The 18748-nt window shown below is 50.9% G+C and overlaps 5 protein-coding genes across 5 annotated transcripts; 2 read left to right on the top strand and 3 right to left on the bottom strand.

The window, feature by feature from the left end:
• Positions 1–1131: 1131 nt before the first annotated feature.
• On the bottom strand, positions 1132–2318 carry BP5553_09109 (putative Zn-dependent hydrolase; the record flags this gene model as incomplete). The annotated part of the gene is made up of 6 exons (XM_032017732.1): positions 1132–1267; positions 1324–1358; positions 1413–1484; positions 1552–1647; positions 1702–1861; positions 1930–2318. 6 exons carry the CDS (start codon positions 2316–2318, stop codon positions 1132–1134), a joined length of 888 nt encoding a protein of 295 aa, XP_031866375.1.
• A 1991-nt stretch (positions 2319–4309) lies between these two features.
• Positions 4310–5679, top strand: BP5553_09108 (GroES-like protein; the record flags this gene model as incomplete). Its single annotated transcript, XM_032017731.1, has 5 exons — positions 4310–4443; positions 4535–4586; positions 4678–5185; positions 5251–5521; positions 5571–5679. The coding sequence occupies 5 exons, from the start codon at positions 4310–4312 to the stop codon at positions 5677–5679; spliced, it is 1074 nt and encodes a 357-aa protein (XP_031866374.1).
• An 818-nt stretch (positions 5680–6497) lies between these two features.
• On the top strand, positions 6498–8195 carry BP5553_09107 (uncharacterized protein; the record flags this gene model as incomplete). The annotated part of the gene is made up of 6 exons (XM_032017730.1): positions 6498–6560; positions 6634–6675; positions 6733–6847; positions 6900–7282; positions 7357–7758; positions 7845–8195. 6 exons carry the CDS (start codon positions 6498–6500, stop codon positions 8193–8195), a joined length of 1356 nt encoding a protein of 451 aa, XP_031866373.1.
• Positions 8196–9152: 957 nt separating this feature from the next.
• BP5553_09106 (Glycosyltransferase family 90 protein) lies at positions 9153–11016 on the bottom strand (the record flags this gene model as incomplete). Its single annotated transcript, XM_032017729.1, has 2 exons — positions 9153–10249; positions 10299–11016. The coding sequence occupies 2 exons, from the start codon at positions 11014–11016 to the stop codon at positions 9153–9155; spliced, it is 1815 nt and encodes a 604-aa protein (XP_031866372.1).
• A 1336-nt stretch (positions 11017–12352) lies between these two features.
• BP5553_09105 (Uncharacterized protein) lies at positions 12353–18261 on the bottom strand (the record flags this gene model as incomplete). The annotated part of the gene is made up of 4 exons (XM_032017728.1): positions 12353–13531; positions 13583–17327; positions 17922–18021; positions 18129–18261. The coding sequence occupies 4 exons, from the start codon at positions 18259–18261 to the stop codon at positions 12353–12355; spliced, it is 5157 nt and encodes a 1718-aa protein (XP_031866371.1).
• Positions 18262–18748: the final 487 nt, after the last annotated feature.

Raw genomic sequence — 18748 nt, 5'->3', positions numbered from 1 at the left:
CTCATTGCCCTTGCTACGTAGTAGCAGTGTTCGGATTGAAGCTGTGAAGCTGAATCGGCCAACATCGTCGCATCCACCGATAATGATTAGAGCCCGTACGTAGCACTGCACTGCACTGTACTGTATATTACATGTCCCTCCCCGAGGCCTTGGCCTCGGAATGCGGCACAAACATTGTCAACGATATCTTGTTCATATCAAGGCGTGGCGGAGCGCGCGATATTGATTCGCTGTGGCTGCCATTGCCAACCATTGCCAAGCACAACGCTGAGCGATGCTTCCCGACGCCAAAAGCTTCGTTGCGCGTTGAGACTTTGAACGGACATCAATCATGCATACTCGAGTAATGCTCCATAATCAGAAACAGCTGCGGCCCGACCTACCTTGCCAACCGCAGGCTGCAAGCGGCACGTGGGAGAATAGATCGCACTTCTTTGGGTGCTTTAGTACGTGACTCTGTACTCTGTAGGTGCTATGCTCATTAACGGCGAGTGTTACGAATGTATTTTCCAACGCGCTGCCTGCTCGTTGTGTATTGTATTGGCACTGAAATTAGGTGATGACTAACCGGGACCGGCCGGTGTAATCACGTGCCTAAATCATGCCTCGACCGAATGGCATTCCCATTCCCATTCCGAGAGCATACCAATCTAATTAATATTGCATGTGCCTTGGGCCTGTTTTGGGAAGTCGGAATATAGCTTATCCAAAATCCTTGGTGGGTGAGGTCGGCCGACCGTGTTTAGTACTTCGCAAGTCACAGTACAATTATAGATGGATATGGATTCCGTCAATTGGCAGCCCATTGACTAACAAATCTTAATCTACCTTGGGGCATTTGATATCCCAATAAAATTAACTTGCAAGGGATATTAACGTACAGGGAGGTAGGTGTATTGACCAACTGGCCGAAGCAGCTTAGCCAACTGTCACACACGACGAAAAGTTCAAGAACTTGCTCAATATGTTAGGTAGGTATTGAAACCTGGGGGTATAGACTGCTAATCGGAAGAACCCATCATTGTGCATCCCGCCTCTCTCGTCGCCCACGCAACTCCAACCCTTCCCAGCAATGCCCACACCTTAGAACTCCGCCGCCGTGACCAATCCTTAGATTCGTTACGGCCCCATTTAACTCAGGTAATCCTTGATTTCGCTCTGGAGTTGCAAGAAAGTTTCCTTGTCATGGCCTGGAATGATGCGTCCCTTCGTGGTAGCTTCAAGGCGCTTCAGCCGCTGTGTGCTCTGGAACCAGGCTGGGTGGTCACTGTTGTTTCTCTTGTCAATGGCTGTATTATGTGTAGCAATTGGGCCTAAACTTACCGAGCCAGCCATCCTTGTGGGATACCATCCCTCCACTGTACGGTGCTTGTTAGTAAGGTATATTCCCAGGGTGAGATACAGCTACATACGTTCTCAATAACGTGGCAGTGGTCAGAGATGAAGAAGAAGGTGCCGCTGTTGGGAAGGTTAATTTGCATTCCCTGGGGTTCCTGAGTTAGCACAGTACTTTGAAAAAAGTGGCTGTTATTGACGACCAGAAGTACTTACAATCAATCCGTCGGTGTGGCCTGGGAGATGGTGGAGGGTGATGCCCTGGCAGAAGTCGATGGTGCGGTCGTCAAAAGTCTTCCAGTTCAGAGAGAGCTATTACTGATGTTAAATAATAGTCCAATGATGCCAGGTTTAAGGGGGACGTACGTCAAGGTAATCCTTAAGATAGACACCCTCATCTGCGCCGGTGGCGACAGACCAGAATGCGGAGCGCAGCTCCTTGTCATGAACCCAGATCTCAATATCCTTGCGGCCAATAAATTGATCGAGGCCCCCCGCATGATCTAAATGCATGTGGCCCAGGATACTAAAAACAATGTCAGTGTATGAGCATTAAAAAAAAGAGGGACAGAAGAAGCGAATCCGTAGGCTTACATCTTCTTAATATCCTCCAGCTTGTGCCCTGTAGCCTCAATGGCCGCCTTGAGCTCGTGACGAGGCTCGTAACGAACCCGGGTGAAGACGTCGTGAACGGCGGGTCCCCATACAGTTGGGTAATCGACGCCACAACCAGTCTCCCATAAGATGCAGCCCTCGTGAGGGTGATCAATTAGCACGCAGTACATGGGTAGCTCCCGGCGCTTGTTGACGAACGATTCGCCCTCGGTGCTCTTGAGCGACGTGTTTCCTCCTCGCACGACAAAGCCCTCATCGCACTCCAGCCAGCCGACCTCGAGGAGATATGCCTTGGTTCCTGGAGGGCAGACGTTGGACACGAGATTTGGGACGGCGCCTCTGTCCAGTTGCTGCTGAATTGCGGCCATGGTGATGTGTGGTTGAAGGTGAAGGTGAAGAGGTATGGATATATATCTGAGAGGGAAATGGATAATAGGCGGGGGGTCGAGTAAGATTTCAAGCTTTCAAGCGAGGGGAGGGCAGGACGGGAGGTAAGGGTGGGAGGTGGGAGGTATAGATAGAAGGATAGAAGGATAGAAGGATGGAAGGATGGAGGGATAGACGGGTATAAGAATTGGCAGAAGCTGAGATCGGCATGGAGGGCAGGTCAGGCTTAAGGGAGATTTGTAAAAGTAGAGAGTAGAGAGTAGAGAGCAAAGAGCGATGAGTACGTACCGTTCCGATTTCCCATTCCCCATCCCCCGCTCCCCAATTGCAAGTTGCTAGTTCCTAGAGCTCTAAGGGTTGCGGGGGAGCTATGGTGCAGGTGTGTAGTGTAGCGTGTATTGCCCCGTATCCTTATCCTTATCCCCATCCCCCGTACCTCTTACTACATACTTACCCAGACGCATATCTTGCGGGACCGACACCCCGGATTGCGTACGGTGCGTATTCGTATCAGTGGCAGCCAGTAATGGAGTACTCGAGCGCGTAGTGCACATCGTGTAAGAATGGAGAATAACATAAATCTACCAGCGGGGGTTGGAACCCGACGCGGGGCAATAGCAGACTAACAGCTTAGCAAGACGCCAAAAGACCAGACGACCAGACAAACGAACCACGTAACCGCGTCCGGAGTAACCGCATAACCGCAGAGCCACATAGGGCTACAAGCTCAGCTCGCCCTGCGTGCGGTGCATTGCATTGCGCTACGGTGCGATGGCAGAGCTGGTTGCCAGGGCCAGGCCAGGACTTGCTAGTTGTGAGTTGCGAGTTGCGAGTTGCGAGTTGTACGTTGCCAGTTGTACGCATCCGTACGTACGTAATCGGAGTCGGCTTCATGGTTATCATAGGAGCTGCATCGGTCTACCGGCTGAGCCTCCTAGTCAACCAGGCAGACTTGCGGTGCTTGAAGACGCTATCTGGGGTACAGTCAGTACTTCGTACCTCTAGGTAGACAGCTATACGCAGGTACACAACCAGACTCCCTAGGTAGGGTAGGTACGGTACAGTACCTAGTTGTCAGGCAGGTAAGGGTAAGGTAGGTAGGTAGGGAGGTAGGGAGGTACCTTGGGTACAGAGTCCAGTACACGGTACCGAGCAACCAAGCAATCGCCAGCCGAGGTACAGGTACCAAGTACAAGGTATTCGAGTAAGGTACGAGTATGTACTCCCAATCCCAATCCCAATCCCAATCGCTTACTAATGACAACCACGGACGGTCTGTGGCCCGTTTGCCCACTCTCTGAATTACTCGTACCTACCCAAGGTACCTGACCCTAACCACAACGGTTATTTACATTGCTACATTGTTGTACTATACATCATTCGAGCGATCCACTCCCACCTACGAGTCCGCCTACGCCTCGGAAATAAACCCGTCCAGCTCTCATTTTCAGTCATGGCAACATGGATAGGCACTAAGTACCCAAGTACCCCGCATTTGCTCGGCTTCATGGCCCCCCTCGGGCACTGCCAGGCCGATCAGGATACTCAATGCCCACTACCTAGGTAATCCGTACTCACTGCTCGATACCAACTACCAACTACCAGTATATCGGCAGCAGGACCACCGTACCACTCTGCCTACTATCCCTCCTCTCCCGAGGTACTATCCCTAGATATGTGCCACTAACCAACCATCCCTCGTTCCTCAGCGCTCCGCCGCTCGCTGCTCCAATAGCAGTATCCAATCCTGTATCGCACCGTGCCTACCACCGTACAATACCAAACTCACCACCATACCCTACTCCGTACTATTCTCGATCGCCAGTGTTTCGACTCTTCGGACTGTCTCCATATAATACTGTCCCCATCCCCTAAATCCCCCCGATACCCCTCCCTCTGCGAGCGACCTGCTTGATACCTACCTACCTTACCTACCTAGGGCACCTATATCTATACCCGTGTAGCTCCCAACATGTCCAAGGATACGATGAAGGCCGTGGTCTTCCATGGCACCCTCGATGTCAGGATTGAAGACCGCCCCATCCCCAAGATCGTCGATCCCACAGATGTCATTGTCAAGGTCAAGTACTCGGCCTTGTGCGGAAGGTAAGCAGCATTCTCCATTCATAGACCCTCGGTCTTCGCAATTGTTATAGTTGGTCGAGTGAACCTGAACCTGAACTAACGGCACATGCAGTGAACTCCATGTTTTCCGGGGCCACCAGCCAAGCAAGACCGGCTTCATCATGGTAAGTCTTTGGGATATTTGCAAGCTTTATGTCCCGCCATCCGTCATCGGTGTTGGTGTCGGAGTTGCCAACTATTTCTGACATCCTCTAGGGCCATGAGACCATCGGACACGTCGTCGAAATCGGTTCCTCCGTGAAAACCCACAAGAAGGGCGATTTGTTGGTGCTGCCATTCACAGTCTCTTGCGGAGAATGCTTCTACTGCAAGAGCGGATTCTCATCGCGATGCGAGAAGTGCCTTCTTTTTGGGTGCCCGATGTTGGAAGGTGGACAGGCCGAATATATGCGTGTGCCATTGGCGGATGCAACCGCGGTGAAGGCCCCCGAAGGAATCGATGAGAAGAAGCTGGTCTTAATGGCAGATATCTTCCCTACCGGATACTTCGCAGCTGCGAATGCCTTCCGCGGATCCGACGATGCAACGATCAAGCAGAGCGTCGTGGTTTTGATCGGATGCGGGCCGGTCGGTCTGTGCGCCCTGATCAATGCCCTCGAGTATAAACCCAAGGCGGTCATTGCCGTGGACCGGGTGGAGAGCAGACTGGCCCTGGCAAAGAAGCTGGGCGCCGAGCCATTCAATGACCAGACAAATCGCCAAGGTACGGCCGTATAAGAGCGTTTGTTTCGCTGAAGATCATATCCCCCGCTAACAACTGTGTCGTAGGTTTGGAGGCTAGAGTAAAAGAGCTTACCGAAGGAAGAGGTGCCGATATCATCATTGAGGGTGTTGGCCATGCAGATGCGTTGAGGACTGGCTTCGACCTGCTTAGACCCTGGGGTACTATCTCCAGTTTCGGTGTCCACAACGAGGAGATCCCGTGGACCGCAAACCAAGCCTACGGCAAGAATCTAAGAATACAAATGGGTAGATGCCCGGTACGAAGTATCTTCCCACAGGCCCTGGAAATGCTCAAGAAGCACCAGGACAAACTCGAGTAAGTGATCCGGTGTCTGACGAGAAGGCGCCTTGCTAACTCAGCACAGTTTCATGATGGACAAGATCATGCCGATGAGCCAAGCAATCGAAGGATATGATATCTTCAACAAGATGCAAGTTCAGAAGGTTATTTTTGAGCCTGAACACCCGAACTAAGGGGTGAAGCCGATGCGGCTAGAGTGGAAGATTTTGTATAGGTACTAGTAGCGTGATCTGAAAATATACCTTTTGTCAAATGCACTTCCATTTATCCACTTCGTGCAGCTTTAACACACCACCACGTCACTGTCTTTTCACAGCTGCCATCTTGGCGTCGATCAATTAGAAGTTGAAAGATTTCGCTTGGTTTCAATCCGCAGGAGGACATCATCCCCCAGTGCCCCACGCTGCACCACTCTCGATGTCTCAATTTCATTTCAGCCCCAACACTGCGCCCATTTCCCAGCGTACTTTAGACCCGAACCAAGCTAGATAAGACTGATTTTCCTCCTTCCGAAATCCACTCCAGACTTCAGATGAAATTCGTGGGGGATCGCCATGGAACGACGATAAGCGAAACCGGTAAAAGGGGAAACCCCAGAGCGCCAGGTCCGTGAGCTTGACTTCTTCACACAACAACAGTCTCAGATGCTAATCCGGTCTTGTCTAACTGACGCCCAAAATACTGCGGAAGAACCCTCGCGGTCAATCCCGCGTAGCTTCGGTAGTGGCCAATTGGCCGTTCATCAACATCGCATTATTTTCTCATCCTGCTTAAATTCTCGTCATACACGGACCGTCTTGAACTGTGAGCAGGTTCTGGATCATGGAGATCCGGTTTTCATCTCAGCCAAGAGGTATATACATCTCAAATAGTAGCAACATCAGCCGTAATTTCTACCAGCTCTAACCACTCTCTTGTTCCCCTTTAACCCCTTTGTATCCTTTCCATCCCACCTTATTTTCTTGGCTTTTAATATATACTATCGCTGGCGATGTTTCTCCTTCCGCTATTCTTGGGCGGCGTAGCCTCGGTGGGCGCAGTGTCCCCTCTAGCTGTAAGTATCTCATGCTTCCTATCCCATGACTCCATCCTTATATAGTGGTTATGGCCCTAACCTCTTGTAACAGGGCGTCAACATCGCGGGTTTCGATTTTGGCGTGGAAATTACAGTAAGCTGCCTCTCCACCGTCTCCATTCTCTGGAACCTCTCTAATTAGTTGGTGTAGGGGACAGCAAATCTCCAAAATGCGCAGGGTCCTCTTATGGTCCTTGGGAACAGCGATGGCGCGGGGCAGATGCAACATTTTGCCAAGAATGATGGGCTGAACTTATTCAGACTGCGTGAGTGACTTTGCGTTATAGACAATCGAGGTGCATGCTAATACTGCAATAGCTGTGAGCTGGCAATTTTTAATCAATAGTAGCGAGTTTGCCGGCAGCGGTAGCGGTAGCAGCAATGCCACCAATGGACCTTTCAACAACGGCACGATGGGACCGTCTAATAACTCGACCAGGGGGCCATTCACAAATTCAACCATGATGCCAGGAAATGGGACGACTCGGGGGAATCGAACACCAGCCTCCAATGCTGCTACGGGGACACTAGATGCGACTAATTTCGCAGAATATGATATGCTTGTCCAAGCATGCCTTGCAACAGGGGCGACTTGTGTTATTGATATTCACAACTATGCTCGATTCAACAATAAGGTCATTGGACAAGGTGGCCCAAGTAACGCGGATTTTGCGAATTTGTGGTCGCAGATTGGTACCAAAGTATGCGGCTTCATCCATCATCCTCGATCAAAGTAGTCCCCTTGCTATCTCGTCAGATTCTGACATGCTACTAGTATGCCAAAGAAGCCAAGATAATCTTCGGTATAATGAACGAGCCTCACGATATCCCCGATCTCTCCCTCTGGGCGGCGACCGTCCAGGAAGCCGTAACAGCCATCCGGGCAGCGGGCGCAACAACGCAGCGAATCCTCTTGCCGGGGACGGATTTCACATCCGCACAGACATTCATAAGCAATGGCTCGGCGGGGAATCTAAGCACAGTGAAGAACCCGGATGGGAGTCTCGAGGGGCTGATTTTTGATGTGCATAAGTACTTGGATGTTGATAATAGCGGCACACATCGGGAGTGTGTTAGCGACCATGTCAATGACACGTTCATGCCGTTGGGTGCTTTCTTGAAGAAGAACAATAGGATGGCGATGTTGAGTGAGACTGGAGGCGGCAATACAACCTCTGTAAGCGTTCATCGATTTTAATTAACGCTCTTTCCCCTTAAAATGATATATGCATACGAGGAGTTGCTAACAGGAGGAATAAATAGTGCCTTCGGGATCTCTGCGCAACCCTGAAGTTCATTAACAACAACCCCGACGTCTATCTTGGTTATGCTGGATGGGCTGCCGGTGGATTCTCTCCCGAGACCTATGAACTCACCATGACGCCTAGAGGGTCCAATGGTAACTTCGTAGATCAGGATATTGTGAAACAGTGTGTTGTTGAGACGCGGGGTGTGGCTTCAAATGCTACGGCAAATGGGGCCCTAAGCGGAGCGGCGGCAGACCCGGGGAACTCGAAAGCTTTCCAAAGCGCGGGGACAAAGGGGATGGCTCCAGCCTCTGGGAGTGGGTTGGTGCTAGGTGTTATGATGTTGAGGGTTTTTTCGATACTGTAGGGGTTAGGTTTAAGGGTGATGGATGGGAGGTGTGGGCTAGATGGTCTGATAGGGGCTTTGGATTTTCTGCATTGTATATCTACACAGGGAGAAATATAATACTAACTAGTAAAATAAAATTGGAAGAATTAAGTTAAATTGTGCTGCACTTCCTTTGCTTATGTATTGAACCTTGCGTAGAAATTGGGATATTAAACGATATCCAAATAAACCACAAATCATAGCCTAGATTCATCAAATCCACTCCTTTCGCTATCTACCACCATAATCAGAGGCTTTACATATATATATATAATATACCTGCGTATCTCCTTAAAAAATTGAATACAGTTAGAAAATATCTATTGAAAAGGCGTTAGCTCCGACCTACCCGTTGCATTTGCCTACAGTGCATGACGGTACTTTCTATATGTAAATGTACAGAAGTGAACGAGGTGGGTTATATAGGTTACGTTTCGCGGGCTGCGTAGTAATCATGCTGCCGGGCCGTAATAAGTGGTTTGCTATGGGCTGGTAGAGTGTTTTGCGGAGCCGGGATAACGCCTTGATCAGTTTAGACTTTAGGAGAGGCTTTTCACTATGGGGTCAAATCACAGTGGCTGCGAACCAGCCTGGCTATTGTGAGAGAAACACACATTTGGCACACATTAATTAGGTTGCTTGTTATAGCTATCTAGTAAGTCGGTCCTTCTGATAGCTCCCAATATCTCTACAGTCGACATGCCCCATAAAATATATATGCAAGAAGGGTGGAGAGAATCCCCAAAACAAAGGAAAATACATGGCTTCCAGCCACGTCTCGCCTGCTAATGCAATCCCGTACGCCGTATAATGCTTCCCGTTTTCATCCATACACTCTTACACTTTGGAATATCATATCCGCTCTCGCTCAGCCCACAAATACCCCACAAGAGAAGAAAAGCACAGAAACAGCAAGAGGACAAGGAGGGAGAGACACTATCGTAATAGATCATCCACAAACCCCAACTTCTCCCTCTGATCATCACTCAATCTCGCGTACTCGAGTAACAACCTCAGAACATAAATCTGCATATCGTCCTTCCTTAGCACCTTATTTGCCCACTCCTGACCTGCGCTGGCAATTTTCTGCGCTTGCTCATCATGGGCAGGAACATTCTTATCCTTGCCCGTATAGCCCAAGAAATATTCCATGATACCATAAAAATCCATGAACCGATTGTCCATGGGCACGAAATGGATCCAAGGCATCAATCGGGAATCGTGCCACTCGCGGAAGATGGTTGCCTTGATAGGGAGGGAAGTGGACATTAGGAAGCCACGGTAGCGGCCGGAGAAGGAATTGCCATCGATATCAGGGAGGTATTTGAAGTCGAACTGTTTGGCCATGGGTAAACCTTTCTGGATTTCAAAATGTGATCCTGTGTAACTGCACGTCGCGTTGGCCTCGATAGGTTTACACATGAGATCGACAAAGCCTGCGTCGGCCCACTCCTTTGTCCATTCTCCCAGCTGGCCTTCCTCTTGCGCGGCGAGATTATACTGCGTGGTTGGCATTGCCCAATTTTCAGGAACCTCAGTCCACGATTCCGCATTGGATACCTTCGTGCCGTTGGCCATGGCCACAAAGCGGTGGCGTTGGAACCCTCTCCAGTTGTCCGCGGTGTTGGTTCCTCCAGTTGCAACGCCACGCCAGATGACCTTATTCAGTTTCTCGGTCCAAGGAGACCCCGTTGCGCCACCGCCAGTAAATCTTTCTTCCTCGTTCCAGTACATCGGGGCGGGCAGGAGAATTTCGTTGTTGGTGGGGAGTTTGGAGCCGCCGAACATGGGCGAGAAGACCTGGGATTCGGAAACGGAAAGGGGCGAGATCATCATGCCATGGAGAGCTTGGAGGTCCGGTTGGTGGCAGAAGTCCCCGGAGAGGGTAAAGTTGGAAATGTAGCCCTTATAAGTATGCGGTGTCGTATGGGTAAGGGAGATGGCGGGGGTTTGGCCGTGCAGCTCTAACTGTGCAGCTTTGCGTGCAAGACTGTCAGGGGGACAGCCCCGAATGGCGACCTGCCAGAACGGTCCTATCTCTCTGATTAGATCTGGTAGATAGTCACAATTCATAGGACTCACGCGTTTGGGTGAAGTTCCTGTTTCTAGACTGAACATCCACATCAGGGTGCTCTGGGAGCGTTTGAAAGTGTGTCACGACCTCTTCGGTAGGTGTGATTTTCCGGGCGGCGCGCTCGATGTCCATCAATCGATTGACCTCTTCCCACGGAGCCACGATTCTGGGCTCGTCCATAGCGTTCAGGGGCAGATCCATATCCGGCAACATATGTTCGATGGTGGAGGTCATATTCAGCCATATCTTTGTCCAAAACCAGTCGCTGCCTGCGGTAGCAGTCTGATTCCTCACCTTTATCGTCATGTCGAAGTTGTCGGCCTCTCTTCGAATGACTCCCGGCGGCAGGCCCCAGAAGGGGCCCAAGTCGTGGTAGATCTGATCAAAGAAGTCCTCCACCATCACGGCGTTCTTCTCCTGGGCGAATTTGAACCAGACATCGAAACCGGGCGGGGGATGGCGCCCACGCCGTTCGCGGTACTGGGCTGCGGCGGTCTCCAGGTCATGGCTCTCTTTCTTCAGGACTTCCCGGAACGAGCTCTCCGCTCCCGCGATCAATTCGTCAATCGGATGCGATGATGTCGTGAGCGGTCGCGCTTGCTGGAAGAACACAGCATTTGGTGGCCCGGACGAGCGATAGTAGCACAGGAGCCCAACAAGGACCACGGCGAAAAGAACGGCGCGCGTCAGACCGGGCGGCCGACATGGCGATCGTGCGAGGCTCATGACTGTAGGAGAAGTTATCCTATCATGGGGATGTCTGCGGGAGCTGGATGTGTATGGATATGTATACACATGCGCATACACATACAATGATCAAGCAGCGGAGTCTAAAGAAGCCAACGACGGCGACGGCGATGGCGATGGCGATGGCGGAAGAAGGGGACCAGGAGAGGCGGAAAGGGAGGATGGCGGAACCAGTTGACCAACTTTTTGAAGTTGTGCTGGAACCTGGAATTGGCGGTGGTTGATTGTGGAGGGAGGGATGAGGGAGGGCGGGAGCACGGGTAATACGGAGGAAGAGTAATAGGAGTAATAGGGGGGAAACAGAAAGGGATCTAGCTCCAGGTTCTAATTCCAGCTTCGACGTCGGGCAGTTTCAGCTCCAGCTTTGGCAGCGAATAGCACTTGGTAACGACAACTTTACAGTATTTCGTATTATTATGATTATTATTAATGTCCCCAGCACCAAGCACCAAGCACCAGGAGGCATTCCGGTTCGGCCGCTTCGGGTGGTGTGATCCACAAGCCCCGTAATACGAAGTATGGAAGTGGGAAGCCGGAAAGCTGGAAAGGCTGGGCAAGGTAGAGGTACCTAGGTAGGTAATAAATAATATGTTGCAAGTCAGGTACATGTACATGTACACTGTATTTGCCCCAGGAAATGTTCATTAATGCTCTGCTCTTGCTCTGGTACTGCTCTGCTATCCACACAGCTCTGTTTGATGATTACAAGTACAAGTACAAGTACAATAATCAATGATCATAATAATAATAATTGTGTCTATCCCGCCCTAAGCCCCTAAGCCCCTCCGCCCCTCAGCCCCCTAATATAGGGCCTCTACTAGGGATGCAATAGGGAGTGCTACGAAGTAAAGTACATTCCACGCCCGCACAGTATAATTACCTCTTCATTTTTGATATCCCCCTGCGGTTTAATTTCCGAGAAATACGACACCCCGCCGCAGTATTCGGAAAGCATGAATTGAAGTATTATGAGTTCGCTACGAAGTACTTACTCTATACTCTGCCCAATACGGACGCATCGCCCCAACGATTTAGAGTTACGGTTAAAAATAGATAGGCCGATAAGCATGTACAGTAAGCACGAAGTTGTTCGTGGTACTACGCACGTCGTCCGGGTAATCGTAATAAACTTGTTTGGTCTCATGGAGGACACCCCGTACTCTGCATGTAATAATATCCAGTCCAGATCGGTTGCAGAGCGCCGTGCATGTAGATGTATGCTAATTCCCCAAAACGCCCCCATCCAGCCAGCCAAAAGCACCATAGTCGCAACATCTAATAATCATACAAAGATATGTCATGTCGCCGCGTCCAGCTACGTGGAGGATTGCGATCGCCCTGCCCCCATTTGCGCCCTTACTTTATTCCGCTCCAACTCTGCGGCCATCTCTGCATTCTCTCTGTTCGCCTCCTGTAGTCTCTGTCGTGCGCTTGAACGATCCGTCTTTCGCGCCTCGCGCTCCGCTTTTAGCTTATACTCCAACTCCTGTAGTCGGATCTGCCATCTAAGGTCCGGAGTATACCCATCATCAGTGGCACTTCCGGGTCCTGATCCCTTCTGTGGCGACCCTAGTGCACTTCGGTTTCCGTGGCTGGACTTGGAGATGCGATCAAGGGTCTCCACGGCTGACTCCGAGGTGGTGCGCGTCAACGTCGATGAACGGGTCTTGTTCTCGACGACTTTGCTCCTAGGACCAGTTGGCACGGATGGACTGGGGCTGGGATCAGTGTAACCGCCGGTGCGGACACTGTGTGACGCTCTTAGGCTGGACAGCTCGGTTTTTAGCGTCATGTTGACTTCCCTCAGTCTTCCAATCTCCGCCTTGCCGTCTCCGCTCAATCCTGTAACCGCGCTCCTTGCCATGGTTTCAAGGCGATCTAGGCGCTTGGTGCGTAGCTCGAGATTCGATTCAAGAGTCTGATACTCTTTCCATAGATCCTTCTCAACGCTGCGGATCCGGGAGCGGAAGTCACTGACTGTGGTCTCAATCATCTTGATGGCCGCAAAGAGGTTCTTCGAAAAGCCTGGGAGCATAGTAGATACAGCTTCGAGGGACGGCAGTGCGCGACCGTTGATGAGGCTATTGTTGTGCGCCCAATCCACACCACATAAAGCGCTCAGTCTGGCCCACAAAGCCAAAAGAAGGTTATTCCGCTCATTCATCTGGTCCTTGAAATGGGCCTCAAGCGTAGCGATTTTCTTGCGGTCTTGCTGGCGGGATGTCTCAAGCTCAATGACACGAGTCTCTTGCTGAGAAAGGGTACGGGTCGTATGCGAAGTGGTCCTCTGGAAAGTATCGAACTGGTGCTTGGTATTACGATGAGCCTGACGTTCTTTGTCAAGCATGTCTGCAAGCCTGCGAGATTCGAGGGCATGGTTTTCTAAGAGTGTGTCGCGTTGCCGAATCTGCCGCTCTTTTTCGGTGAGCGATTCCTTCTTGTTGTCGAGATCCCGAAGGCTATTCTCCAATTCTCGTTGGAGCTTAGCAATAGACTATGAAATCGTCAGTACTAGAGGACTAAGCATATAAACTATGCCACTTACACTGAGTAGGCTTGATCGTGTCCCGTTGAGGTCCCCAAGGGCTTCTCTCAGGTTACTCTCAAGCTCCATGAGCCTCTGTTTCCATTCCGCGGCCTCAACTTCTCGCGAAGTCAAATTCTTCCGGAGTTTGCGGGCCTCATCCTTGGACGTAGACGCTTCTCGGTTGAGCTCATTGATGTATTGCTGGACCTCTTGCTTTTCCTTGCCAGCAACAACTTCCCGCTGATGCCGCTCATACGCCAGTCGTTCTTCAAGCTCCTTGATGCGTTCCCGTTCTTCACGTAGAGTCTGCTCGAGGTTCTTGACAGCAGCCTCCATGTCCCCAATCTTGATTTTATCGCCGTCTTGCTCTTCGCGGAGGAAAGCAATCTCACCCTGACTCGACTCCTGTTGCACTAACAGCCGTTGTATTTTCCCATTCGCTTCGACCAGATTCTTCTCCATTTGCTCAAGTTCTTTATTCATATCGTCAAGATCTCGTTCAAGGTCTTGTATTCGTCGACTCTTCTGCTCATGGTCGTCTTCCAACCTGACGACACCCTCGCTCATCTCCCGCATCTCATTCTGGAGAGCATTGAAATTCTCCGTTGTATCTGATAGTTCGGTTTGGAGGCGCTCAATCTCGGCTTGGGCCTCCTCGGCTTCCGCTGCAAAGCCATCTAGCTCTTCCTGTGCTTCTTTTCGGAGCGATTCGAACATAATCTCGGCCTCTTCTTGTCCCTGTAACGCTTCATCTCTATCCGATTGCATAGTGAGTAAATCGGCTTCTGCAACTTCAAGCGCCTCTTGGAGTTCATTTGCCAGAATGTCTGCCTGCTTCTTTTGCTCGACAGCAGTTTCGAAATCCTCCATACATGACTCGAGTTCGCGCTGAAGATCTTGGTTGTGTATTTTGAGACTATTGATACGGTCCCGGAGTTCGGCAGACTTATTCTCGAACTCTTCACGCTCAGTATCAGTTAGAGCCGTATCCCTAGTGCCAGCACTGGTCCGTGATAATGATCGTACATGGGCTCGTGAAGCAGACCGATCCAAGATACTCTCCCCAGCAACAGATCTCCCTCCCCTACGCTGGCCAAGTTTTAGGTCTTCAATCTCCTGGTAAAGGCGCTCTTTCTCACGATTACGGGATGTAAGCATCGATGTCTGAGCGCCAACTTCGCGCCGCAACTCGGCATTTTCGTGCCTGAGCTGCTCACAATCCCTTCTGAGATCCTCAACCAAAGTGCTAGCAGCACTAAAAGAGCCGTTGCGATCTTCTGCATGATCTGAAAGCCCCGATCTGGGTCTTGACGGGGAGTGCTGTCGCTTCTTCGTGATGTTGTAAATGTTAGTAGTGTGACCAACACCAGCGATACCACTACCGGAGGAGGCACTCTCAGTTTTCAGCCGGAAGATTTCTTCACGGAGCTTTTTATTGTCGTCGTCAGACTGTTCACGCCGCGCAGTCTCCTGCTCCAGGAGGTCTTTCCACACATCCATCTCTTCGCGAGCATCAATGGTTTGACCACGTCTTTCACCCATCGAGCGCACCACTTCGGCTAGATTTCGCTTCTCGTTCTCTCGCGCGATAGCCTCACTCCGGAGGGTCTCAGTCTCCGTCGCGTATTCCTCAACTCTTTCTCTAAGATACAGAAGCTCTTCTTCTCGCTCATGGGCACCTTCATGATCGAACCACTGCGGGCTGTTGTCGCCAGTAGATGTACCAGAGCGAGCTGTACCTGGCCGGTCTTCGTCGTTTTGCAGCTGTTTCTCAAGCTCTTTCACTTTCCGTTTCAGAGCCTTATTGTCTCGCTGCATGACAGCAAGACCAGTCTTAAGCTCGACATTCTCGGAGATCATTTCTTTGACACCTTCTTCGGAGACCTTGTCCAAACGGTCGCTAAGGAACATAACCTTCAGTTTTAGGTCGAAGTTCTCTTTCGATAGCCGCTCGATGGTGCTGCTCTGTTCCTTCAATGTAAGATTCTTTCCATTCCGACCGAGCGATGCAGCTGCGAACCCCGATCGCTTGTTTGGCGATGATACGTCGCTCTTGCTGCGGTATTCCTTGGCCAAGGACTCTGGAACTTGAACATTGCGTACATGACGGGCGATTATCGTATCTGTCGGTGCAGCCATCGACCTACTAGTTGCCCGTGGGGTTTCTGGAGGGGAACCATTTTCGGTCCCTCTTCTGTCGCGATTTTGCTCTTCTTCAGTCAAGGTTGCAAGACTCCCATCCAAACCGCGCGATGCATCAACATTTCCGGAATAGTCCTCAATTCCCGAGGCTATACTTCCCAGGCTGATGGAGCGAGACAATGCAAGGCTGCTGTTTCGAGAGAATCCGGTAGTTGGCACAGCTCCACCGGACTGAAGGGCGTAGTCCGCTCCAAGAGTGATGTCGCTTCCATCACGAGAATCAGGATTTGTTATAAATGACGAAACAGAGGAGCGCTGGCTGGCATGTCTGCTTCGAAGGAACTTGGGTCGCCTTCCAGACTGTGTGCGAGTCAGGGCAGCACCTGGTGTGCTTCCCGCATCTACACTAAAACTATGTAGGCTATTGCTTGACAGATGGCGACGTAGGGTAGATCGTTCATCGCATGAATCTAGTAAAGAATTGTTCATCGGCTTCCTGGGCGTTGCTTCGTAGTCGCCTTCACTGTCTGTGTGCTCCTCTAGCTGTGAGTCGTCCATATCAATCGCATCTTCGTGACCGCCGGCGCTTGCCATTGAAATCGCCCTAGATACAGTTCTTGCAGCCGCCGCAGCTGTGGGGGAAGACGACATTGTTTCGAGCGACGAGGTCGTATTTCCCGCATCCATTGCAGATTCATCCCCAACACTCGAGTCGTCTTGTGGTAAAGCGGGGGTTTTGTAGGCATTCGAAGGGGTGGGAGGCGACATTGGAGGAGTTCCGTTCTGATTCTGAGAGGCGTGTGGTTCATTTTCTAGCGCTATATCTGTATGTAGCGCTTCTTGGGGGGCTTGAGCTCTATCGAAAAGATATGTATCGTCGACTCCCTTATTCTCGGCGATACTAATCGGTGAAGGGACCGGGAGAAAGCTGGACTCGACATCATTCAAGTGTCTCTGCATTTTCCCTTCATCTAGTATGTGCCCAAGCACATCGCTCCCAGCGTCTCCGTCTTCACTATGGCTATACAAGAGGCTGCTATCGTTCGGGGGTGGTAATGACGGTAGACTCGTAGGGTCAAGGGATGGTATCCGATTATTTTGCTCGTGGGTAGGCGCATTCTCAAATATTGAGTCGTCGAATTTGTCCTTGTCGGGCGACAAATCATCCACGTCGTCGATGCCAAAGCCGCCAGGAACTTTGCGCGAATCCTTGCGCGCCGTCTGTGGGCGCGCATCGTTTGATGCCGACATTTCTGAATGTTCTCCTTCGTCCTCGGCCATCTCCAGCAGATTTAACGCGTTGCATTCGTCTTCGGGAAGGGTCAAAACATTCAGGTTCAAGTTGCAGACGGGGCAGGACGCTGGGGGGAGACGCGCGCTTGGTCCTCGTAGCAGAGTACAATAATAGCGTAATAGCGCGGCAGAGGGTACTGTGCGGTGCTGGGTCAGGACAATGAAGGCATGGAACGGCGAGATATTTGCTATGGGCGACTGGAAGCTGTTGTGGACGTGAAGGTTAACTGGCGGTATTAAGTTTACAGGACCCTTAGGGGTGGTGGTGGTTGTTGTTGTGGTTGTTGTGGTGACTAGGGGTTCCGAGGGGTCTGGCCACGGTGCGAAGCTTGCAGATCATAACAGCGATGGTGATGTACATGTACATTCGCATTCGCGACAATTGACGAACTCTTACCTACCTACACGTAGTATTGTCACGACATATTACTCCAAGCTACATTGGCTTGCTCATCTTTATAGATACCTGGGCAGTAGGTATTGCTTGTCGAGTATACTTGGACGATTGACTGTTGAACTCTGGGCACCGGCGTCGATACTCGATCGTGCAAGAGTCCACTGCACTCAATTATCGCCTCGCGCTGCTCTCCCACTTCTTGCTCGTGCTTGTGCAAGGGATGCGGTCGTATTTAATCATCTAGGTGTTATCCTATTTATTGATACTCTGTATTGTGCGGCAGGATCCTAGTCTGACCGCCCTGTTCCATTTCGTTATAGCCTCCTACGCCATGATACCAAGACCCGTCCCTGGAAATCGATCGTATGAAACACACACCACCACTCAACTATTCCGCGCCGTCCTAGTTGGAGTACTTGGGGTCAACCTTCTTGCTGCGTCGGTGTTAGCGGATACAGTACGTAGTATACCGAAAGTACATGGTTGACAAGAGGGTGGCAGCTGGGAGTAGGAGGGACGACTTACCCAGTGGCCTTCTCAAATACACCGCGTGCGCCGTCGGTGATCTTCTCGCTGGTACTGGGGTCGAAGGTATGCCCGGACTTCTTCGAAATGGCGTCGAACGCTAGATATTTAGGTGTTAGTCTGGTTCCTGAGAGGGATAGCGAAAGTGAGAGTGAGAGTGAGTGACTGAGTAGTTCGGCGGAGGAAATAGCTGAAGGATATACAAACCCTTATCGCCGTAGTCCTTCTGCTCACCACCGGCTGGTTGAGCAGCGCCGTCTTGTTGGGCAGCGCCTCCTTGTTGGGCAGAGCCTCCGACCCCGCTGGCAAGGCCTTGCACTTTGTTTTTGAAGGCGTCCATGATGCGATGCTGGTTGTTGCGGGGTAACGAGTAGAAAAGGCTTCTGTAGATGTGTGAAGATGGAAGATGGAAGAGGAAAGATGGGATAGGTCGTCTCTTTATGAAGGAATGGGGAGCTTTATGTACCTCAAGGAAGGTCTCAGGAACTGGGAACGTCCCGTGAAGCCGCCCCTCTTCGCTGCCCGGATAAGGCCAATTCGAGCGTTTGGGACGATGATATACGTCATTGTTGTGACCACGTTCCTTGCCTTTGCCATTGGCAATATTCGACCGATTGGCGAGAGCTGGGGATGTGGATATGGATGTGGATGTGGACAGCGATAACTACACACCCCGTATCTCGCTCTTTGAGAGGCTTTTGGAAACGCATTTACGAAGGACGTAGGTACAGTACGTAGTGCCTGTAGTTGGTTCAATGGTTCGTACTTGGGCGTTATATAAAGCAACCTTACTCGTGCTAAACTCTATTGCATAGATCTCCTCGCAG

The sequence above is a fragment of the Venustampulla echinocandica genome (assembly GCF_003357145.1).
Source record: "Venustampulla echinocandica strain BP 5553 chromosome Unknown scaffold_9, whole genome shotgun sequence".
In the NCBI taxonomy this organism is placed as follows: Eukaryota; Fungi; Ascomycota; class Leotiomycetes; order Helotiales; family Pleuroascaceae; genus Venustampulla; species Venustampulla echinocandica.
Note: the sequence above shows the minus strand (reverse complement) of the source record. Positions and strands in the feature narration are given on the sequence as shown.